The 8995-nt window shown below is 52.3% G+C and overlaps 1 protein-coding gene and 1 long non-coding RNA gene across 3 annotated transcripts; one reads left to right on the top strand and one right to left on the bottom strand.

Moving 5' to 3' along the window:
* Positions 1-2013: 2013 nt before the first annotated feature.
* Positions 2014-7973, bottom strand: MARCKS (myristoylated alanine rich protein kinase C substrate). Of its 2 annotated transcripts, none has more exons than XM_021555483.3 (3): positions 7732-7973; positions 5160-5332; positions 2014-4062 (listed from the first exon to the last, which is right to left on the bottom strand). In XM_021555483.3, the coding sequence occupies exons 2-3, from the start codon at positions 5256-5258 to the stop codon at positions 3301-3303; spliced, it is 861 nt and encodes a 286-aa protein (XP_021411158.1). In that variant the 5' UTR covers positions 5259-5332; positions 7732-7973; the 3' UTR covers positions 2014-3300. The 2 variants fall into 2 exon arrangements, with proteins under 2 accessions (XP_021411158.1, XP_021411157.1); XM_021555482.4 differs by lacking the exon at positions 7732-7973 and adding an exon at positions 5572-5640.
* On the top strand, positions 6777-8597 carry LOC116183418 (uncharacterized). The gene is made up of 2 exons (XR_004148049.3): positions 6777-6981; positions 7904-8597. It is a non-coding gene; the product is annotated as an uncharacterized LOC116183418 (long non-coding RNA).
* The last annotated feature ends 398 nt before the right edge of the window (positions 8598-8995 follow it).

The raw sequence follows: 8995 nt of genomic DNA, 5'->3' as shown, positions 1-8995 counted from the left end.
TTTAAATCCACGTATGCTCTGAATTTGTAGAAATTACAATACTTATTATAATTAGCATTTTCATTCAGGCAACCAATGCAATAAAAAAGTATAAAGCTTTCTCAGTAAGCAGATGAACCACTTGACCAGTCACTAACTCCCAGCCCCTTCATTTTCCTTGTACATAAAAGAGGATATTCCACAATTCCACAGAAATGACTACTCAATTCCTTGGGGACCCAGGCAGGAAAGATGCTCCTGCACAATTCTCTGGCAAGAGATAGCAGTTCGAAACTCCTCAATTTCCATGATTCCAAGCAATTTCTTGACTTCTGCCTTCTTAAATCACACAGCGGAAAATTGGCATCATCCAATCACACCCAACTGCTGGGACAGGAAGAGCAGACCACACAACTGGTATTCTTAAGATGCACTTGTGAAACTCTAACAGTGTTAGGACTTGGAAATGTATTTCAAGTCAAGTCAAGCCACAGAATGACAAAGCCCCAAATGTCCATCTGCCAGGGGCAAGAGCAATTCTGCACTCTCAGGAAGAGGAAGTGCTTCATAAACCACCAGCTTAGTGAGGAAAAATCATGAGAGCTTGACAGGTTAAGAAAAATCTGAAAAATAACTTTACTAGCAATTATTGTCTTCATATGTACATATACAGTTTGACAAAAAAAATAAGAAAAAAGAAAAAAAAGAAGAAATTCAGACTGCTCTTTAAGAATCCTTGGATTCAAATATATATATTTATTAAAAAGAGAGACATTGACTCTATGGCCAAGACATTATGCGTCTCAGAACAGGTTTTTACAGCCATGTTATAAAAACCCCTTAGCAAAGCAGTTATGCACTAGACTTCAAACACATGTACTCCAAGAATGACACTGGTGTGGAGGATCTTGTTTTACATCCATTTATTTTTGTCCCTCAGCAATTATAGCATAGTTTCAATACATTTCTAAAGTTATAGAGAAATACCAGGGCAACTAGAGTACATACAAGCCAAAGTTAAAATGGTAGACAGCTGAATTAAAAAATAATAATAAAAAAAAACAACCAAAAAAAAAACCCCAAGCAAAATAAAAAGAAGTATGCATTCAGCAGGAAATCTACTATACTTCATTCAGTTTAGGCTTTGTTCTTTAGGGAACAAGGTGCTAACGTGCCATTTTCTCATAAAATGAATCATAATTGCTTCCAATGAGTTTCTGCTGAAAATGGTGGAAGCAAATAAGTGTAACACTAAACTTTCTCCTATAAACTTAGAAGCAACACTTGCTTGAATCAATTTCCACCCTCCAAACACCACTGCTGCTTTTCTTACATGAACTCACTGTTTTATTAAGGCGTAATTGCCCTGAGCAATATGCTGGAAATTAGCCAAAAAACCTAACAATTAAAGGCAAGCACCAAGTAATTTTTCTTTCTTTTATTGACAAATTTTGAAATCTGTTTTGAAACTCACCTGTACTTGGGAGTAGCACTTGAGGACAAAAAGAAAATATTGCTTTTAATTACTTTAAGTAGAATGGCAGTGTTAGTTTCCCCCTTCTCCTTCCAGGCTAGAGTTTTCAAGACAATCATCAAGGTACCAAAGCAGGACCAGCATACCAAGAACTGAGTGGGACATCTGTTCAAGAGCTTAATTTTTAAGCAACTCAGCATAAAAATTTCAGTGCCCCACCCTAAGCAATTCAAATTAAATCTTATTTTCCTCAAGAGGCAAGATCCTCATACGCTGGATACCTCTGGTCTTAAAAGCAAGATGGAGCCTGGACAGGAGAATTATACACTGTACATGCTCAGACTGCCTTCCAGTCTTCTTTGTAAAGCCAGAAAAACCTACAAATTACCTGGTACTGCACACTTTCTCTGTAAAATGCACAGTTTTACAGAGTCCAAGATCCAGGAAGGTACTTTTCAAAGCTAGTGCTAACAGCACACATGACTGTCTCTGTACAATCTAGGCAATACTAGCTAGTCCCTTTAAGCTACCAGAGTATCCATAAAAGAAAGACAACCAAATTATACATTTTATTCACATTTATTTTTCGCTTTTAGTGTGCTCACAGAAAATTAGAACACCTTAAGCAGGAGTTTAATAGCAATTTTTGTAAGCAAAGTTACATTCCATCTCTAAGTCAAATTGGTCAAAGCTTCTCCAGTATTTACAAAAACATGATAGACAAGATGCTACACAAAAAAAAAAAAAAAAACATTGCATCTGAAGAGTTTTCCTTTATTTTCAAAGACAACTGGAAAAGAAAGCATTGTCTGCTGTAATCAAAAACATACCACAGTATAAACAGTAACCATTCCACTTATCACAGCTTGGTTGAGTTTAAAATTTGTGTTTAAAAGGTCCAAGATGACTGCAGTTTTACAAAAATGGGCAGGGTGGAAAGAGTTGCAAACTTCATGTGCTTCTGGATATCAAGATTTGTTTTTTTTTTATACAATAGTCACAGTTAAAAACACCCTGCTGGTAATACATAATTACACTTTATTAAGGTCATAAACCAGCAATAAACAATAAAGCCTATACAACTTGTATTTCTACTTAATCACTGACTGATACAGCTAACATGAGATAAGTGAAAAGTTCCTATGGTTTAAATGAATTTCTAAGACTATGATCTCTTTATCTGGGTATTGATTTTTTTTTTTCCTTTTTCCTTTCCTTCTTAATCAAGACTTGTAGTGTTGTAAACCTTATAGAACATCTGCCTCACAAAATACATCGTAATAACTTTCTTTTAAAAAAAAGACTAACCCCTTACATCATTTCTGGCGGGGCGCGCTCCCGGCAAGGGCTGCGCGCCCCGGGTTCCCCACTGCGGCCCCTGTCACTTCATTTGATATCCCTTATTGACCCACCCATCTCCTTCATATATGGGCATGTCCATAGACCGATCGGCGAAAGTTTTATAATATGAAGAGAGTTGCAAAGTATGAAATTAAAAAATAAACTAACAAAATTTTTAAAAAAAAGCAAAAAACCAACGGGAAAAAAAAAAAACCGAACCAACCAAAACAAAACATTAATACTGATGAAAAAAAAAACCGAAAAAAACCAAAATATAAAGGATGGGAGAGGAAGGCGGAGGGGAGCCCCCCTCCGCCCGTTGGAATGGCGGCAACACATAACGATTTGAGATGGGAGCTGCGGGGGGAGAGAAAAAAAAGAAACGAGACATCTTTTAAATCAATCCCTGGTTGTAGACAAGTTCTCCGAGACCAGTACCTGGCACCACTCCAAAAACAAACAGGGGGGAAGAAAAGTCCGTCGGCGAGGGGCGGCGGCGGCGCTTACTACTCCGCCGAGTCGGCGGCGGGTCCCTCCGGACTGCTCTCGGCGGGGGGCTCCTGCCGCGCCGGCTCCTCCGCGGGGGCCGCCTCCTGCTCGCCGCTGCCCGCCTCGCTCGTGGCGGCGCCGGCGCCCGCCGCCTCCTCCGCCGCCTTCGCCTTCCCCTCCGCTGCCTGCTGAGGCGGCTGCTGCTCCTCGGCCGCCGCCGATGCCGGGGCCTCTTCTCCCGCCGCCTTCTCGGGGGCGGCCTCGTCCGATTTGGCCTCCTGCGAGTCCCCCGCCTCCTCCTTCGCCGCCTCGGCGCTGCCGGCCGCGCTCGCCTCCTCGGCGGCCGCCTTGCCCTCCTCGCTGCCCGCCGCCTCGGGGGCCGCCGCCTCCTCCTTCCCGCCCTCCGCCGCCGCGGTGGAGGCGCCGCCCTCGCCCTCGGCCCCCTCGCCGGCCTCCTTCTTGTTCTTCTTGAAGGAGAAGCCGCTGAGCTTAAAGGACTTCTTGAAGGAAAAGCGCTTCTTTTTTTTTTTCGGGGTCTCGCTGCTGGACGAGGGGGTCGCGCCCTCCTCAGTCTTGGGGGAGGACTCGCCCTCCGCCGGGGAGGCCGGCTCGGTGCTCTCCGCCTCTCCCGCCTCCTTCTCGGAGGCGGGCTCCGACGAGGCCGCCTCCTCTTTGCCCGTCTCCTCGGCGGGCGCGCTGCCGTTCGCCTGCACCTCCTCCTTGCCCGCCTCCGCCGCCGCGGGGGAGGCGTCGCCGTTCACCTTCAAGTGGCCGTTCTCCTGCAAGACAAGGACCAGCGTTACCGGCGGCGCCCGGGGCGGTCGCGGGGCGCCGCCGGCCTCGCCCTGCCCGCCCGCCGGCCTGGCCTCGCCGCTTGCCGCCGTTCGAGGCCCCGCGCTCTCGCCGGGCCGGGCGCCCCCAGCGGCGGGCGGAGCGCGCCGCGGCCGCCAGAGGGCGCCGCGGCTCCACGCAGCGGCAGCCGCGCCGCGCTCCCCCGCCCTCGGCGCGCCCCGTCCAAGCCGCGGCGGCGGCGCGGGGCGGGGAAGGCGAACAAAGCTCGCCCGGCCCGGCCCCGGCCCCCCGCCCGCCGCGGCCCCTCTGCGCCCGGGCGGTGCGGCGAGGCGCCCCCGCCTCCCCCCCTCCCCATTCACGCCGTATTTGCATCTTTCGGGCGCCCGGAGCGCGGCTGGCTGCCCGGGGCGGCAGCTGCGGGGGCGGCGGGGGGTGGCTGCCCGCAACGCCGCCGCCGCTGCTGCGCGGGGCAGCGGCGGCACGGCCAGCCCGGCTCACGCGCGGGGAGGGGGCGCGGGGGGTGACAGAGCCGTGCCCCGCGGCTGCCGAGCCCCCGGCGGGGCTGCCGCGGACGGGGCGGGCGGTGCAGCCCCCGGCCCGCGCTCCCGCCCGAGGGGCTCTGCCCGCGGAGCCCCCTGCCCGGCGGCTCCGGCCCCGTCCGGCTGTGCCACGGGAGACGTTCCGCGCGAAGCACCGAGTGTCTTCGGGAGGAGGTTAAGCGGGCAGAAAAGCCCAAACGGTGCAAGATCCTTCCGTTTACGAGCCATTGGGACACTCCACCATAATATACGAGGGATTTAAAAAAAAGAAAGAAAGAAAGAACCGTGCCCCTTCCCCCCCGCCCCCCACGCAGGAAAGATAAAGGAACGAATCATTCAAAGCCGAGCCCGTTTAACCAAAATAAAGAAATTATTCCTTTGCCTCGAGTTGCAAAGATAAAAGGATCGACCGTATTCTCCATTGAATGTGCCACTGGGGCATCAAAGGAAAAAGAATTAAACAGGATGCGAAAGAGAGTCCGTCGAAGTTGGCTTAAAAAAAGGAGCAGATTTAATATTTTTAAAAATTTCTTTTCGTTTTTTACCTGTCCATTCGCCTTGGATGGAGATGCAGCCACTGCTTCCCCAGGTTTCTCGGCGGAGGCTTCGCCCTTTGCAGCGGTCTTGGAGAACTGGGCACCCATGCTGTCTTATTCAACAAAGAAACTCAACAGATCCAAAAGGAGGGGAAACAAAGAGCGTTGGGTTGGTATAAATACTGGGCGACCAGCAGCAGCAGCAACACACACACACACCAGAGGGGGAAAAAAAGAGAAGAGAGAACAGAACCGATTATAATGCACTCCTTTTAAAAAATTTAAAGTTGAAGAGATCAAAATGCAGCAGCACAGGAGGGAGGGGAAAAAAAGGGAGGAAAAAGTCGAGCAAAAAAAAAAAAAAAAGAGCCCAAGTTTAGTAAAAAAGAAGTAATAAAAAATCCCAGATTTGTAGCCGTACTGTAGACAAGGAGAAAATGGAGAAATCTCCCTGGTTGCTAATAAGATGCGGAGTCCAACGCCCAAGTGCACAGATGAATGGGCTTCCCGAGCGGTGACGGCAGCGCTCCGCCCGGCGCCGGCCAATCGCGGCCGCCGCGCACAAAGGGGGGCGGGGCCCGCCCGCCCGGCGAACAATGGAGCCGCGATGGCAGCGGTTTGAAATCGGCCCCCGGCCGATAATGAATGTGCCGCTCCGCTCCGCCGCGGCGCGGGCGGGCGCGCCGGGCCCCGCGCCGGGCCGCCAACAAAACACCCGAGCGAGCGAGCGAGCGAGAGCGAGAGAGAGCGAGCGGGGCGGGCGGGCAGGGACAATGGTGCGAGGGGCGTGCGGGTGAGTGCGAGTGCGAGTGTGAGTGAGAGCGTCCCGGCCCCGCCGCACGCCCCCGCCCGCTGCCGCCGTGAGAGAGCAACAGATAGTGTGTGCGAGCCCCGGGCGGGGGAGAGAGAGGGAAGGAGGGGATTTACTGATTGCTTTTTTTTTTTTTTTTTTTCCCTTTTCTTTTCTTCCCTGGGTTTAATTGGTCGCGATTGTTAAATCGCCCCCAATTTGGAAGGTATTTGAACCACGTAGATCGGGTTTCGCCGAACGAGATCACGAGTCGAAATTAGTAGGTCTGTAGGCCAGATGTTGCAAACGCTAAAGCAGCGGCAGCAGGAGCCGCTGCCGGAGCAGAAACGGACCCCTCCCCCACAGCGATATTGGCTTGGAATAAAATATTTTGTGATTAGCCTACGGCTCTAATTAAATTCTGCTGTCTGATTATTCCTGATTTGTGATTTTAAAGTATTTTCTGAGGCGGTGACCCACTTCACGATTGCATTTCCATGCACTCAAGTTGTGGGCGAAGCGACATTATCAGGGAAGCATTCACGCTTTTCCAAACCTCAGCCTCGAGTGTGTATTTACGTTGAATTTAAACCTTCGAATAAGATGTAACCCGAAACTAATGCACGCGAATCAACGGTGATCTGGAGCCCTTATCAGCGCTGGGGTGGGCGAAATATCACGGACCCGAGTGATTTCCTTTCTCGGGGGAGGGGGCGGCGTATGCGGGGAGCCGGCCGGCTCCCTCCCTCCGTGCTGCGATGCGGGGAAGGCCGGCCTAGACCCCCTCCCCCCTCCCCGGCACCCCCATCCCCTTTTAAGGAGCAGAAACGAGCGTCAGAACGATCGTTTCCCATAGTCGGGTAATCTCCTCCGAACGCCTCTTGTTTATAAACAAGGATGTTAAAATGATTCCGATAATGAGGGGCTGCGGAGCGGGGAGGCTCAGATCAGCCGCCCACCTCCCTCTCCCCGTGGATTGCCAGGGCTGGCGGGATCGGTGGGCTTCGTGCGGACGCCGAGAGCCGCCTCTCGGTAACCCCGGTGAGGGCAGCCGGTGGCTTTCAGCCGCTCGAGGGGGTGACTTCGTTTCTCCGGGGGGGGGGGGGGGGGGGGGGGGGCATAAAGGGGCATTTGGCTGGTGTTTTGTACAAGGGGGGATAGAACCTCTCCCTCCTTCCCGCCGCATTTCACGCACAGCCTCTCCGCAGCCGCTGCCGCCGCTCCCTTTGTCTCGGCCGCCGCCGCCCGCCCCGCCGAGCACGGCGCAGCAGCGTCCCGCTCCCCCGGGGGCAGCTCCCCCACGCCCACCCGTGCGCCCCGCACGGGCAACACCCGCAGCCCCCGGGGTCGGCGCGGGGGGCGGCCGCCGGCCCTGCCGGGGTGACCGCCCACGGCAGGGCGGGGGTGCCGGCGGTGCCGCCGCCGCCGCGCCCCGAGGCTCCCGCGGCGGGGCCGCGCCGCCGGGCGGTTTCCCTGGCGACGGCGGGGGGCGGCGGGGCCTCCATGGTGGGATCGGGAGCGGAGCGGGGCGGGAGCGGCTCTGCCCGCCCCGGCGTCACCTGCGGCCGCCAGTCCCGCTCCTGCGGGGCTGGGCCGGGCTGGGCTCGGCGGGGCCGGGTGGGGCCGGGGTCGTGGCCAGGGGCGCCGCGGCGGCAGCTCCGGGGGCCGCGGTGGCGGGAGCCGCTCTCCCGGGATCCGCCGGCTGCCGCGTCTCCCGGGCGTGCTGGTGGAGTGGTGTGCGGCAGCGGGCACCGGCGGCAGAAGGGATGGAGCGAGCTGCGGAGGGCTCACCTTATGGCGTGATGGCACCGCAACCGGGGGCACGGCCAGCCGGACAGCTTCCTTCTTCGGAATCCTCCCCCGCTTCTCAACTGCACGCGTTGTGTTTTGTCTGCTCCTTTTAATCTGGATACTAAGGAAATCGTGATTTTGTTGGTGGTGGTTTGGGTTTTTATCTTTTTAGACTGGTTTATGTAACAGATCACCTAAGAAGACCTGCTGGACGACCATGACAGGACTCTGCAATCAGTATCAAAAGGCACCAGTCCCTCCTGAGCGGGTATATGCAATTTCACCGGCACGGGCATATGCATTGCTACTTTCAACCGTCTGAATTTCAGAGTAGCATCACTGGAAAATTTCACATAGTGACTTGGAGGTTTAGATGATGTGCTTTTCATTATGCTTTTGTTATGTTTTTCAACCGTTTCATTGTTTTACCACTTGAAAAGAAAAAGAGAAAGTAAAAAAAGACTAAGCCTTGACTGATCTTACTCTTGGTACTTAGTTCCACAAGTTCTTCTGTAGAGTCTCTGGACAAGCAGGAAATCTGGGATATGTGTGGTGTATGGTCTCAGTGCAATTGAAACCCGGACAACTATCTCTAACCCAAACCCTTGACCATAGGGTGCAAATACAAGATTTAACCCCTCGAATGACCTCTTGAACCCATCAGTTACCAGGCTGCTCCTTGTCGCATCACACCTTTATGCACCAAGCAAAGAGATATGCTGGAGGGAAGATTCCTCTTCTTAAACTTGTACTTTATTCAAGTTCCTGGTCTTTTAATCTCCTTCCAAGAGGCAGGGAGACGGAAAAGAGAGAGAAAAAAAGACAGACATTATTAGTGTTTTGTAACAAGACTAATCAGTTACTAAGATGAGAATACCACTTTTCTGCTGTGCCTTCCACATACAAAGTTGTCACAGAATTTCTGTGGCAGGAGCAAGGATATACCAGTGTAGTTACTTGTGTATAAGGTGTTGGAGATTTAGTGTCTGAAAAAAGTGGTATCGTTGTCAAGCATATTTGCACAGAATAGAATATTCTTAGTTGGAATTTGTGTTAAGGCTTTTACCACAATAGCTGTGTCAGAAAAAAAAAAAAAAACAACAAAAAAGCAAACAAACAAACAAACAAATATATTCCCCCCTGTATCATGTGTAGTGATATTTCTAAGAACTTGACAACCATGGCTGAAAGACAGCTCTGTGGAACCCCAAAATGAAGAAGAGGCAAGACTGGAGAGCTGTTCTTGGGGGATGAGGAGGTGGGG

Source organism: Lonchura striata, chromosome 3 (assembly GCF_050655825.1).
Source record: "Lonchura striata isolate lonStrDom1 chromosome 3, ASM5065582v1, whole genome shotgun sequence".
NCBI lineage: Eukaryota > Metazoa > Chordata > Aves > Passeriformes > Estrildidae > Lonchura > Lonchura striata.
Note: the sequence above shows the minus strand (reverse complement) of the source record. Positions and strands in the feature narration are given on the sequence as shown.

Coding starts and splice junctions, on each gene's coding strand:
- MARCKS (XM_021555483.3), bottom strand. CDS start 5,258: ATGGGTGCCCAGTTCTCCAAGACCGCTGCAAAGGGCGAAGCCTCCGCC. Junction 4,063..5,159: donor CATCCAAGGCGAATGGACAG/GTAAAAAACGAA, acceptor CTTGTCTTGCAG/GAGAACGGCCACTTGAAGGT.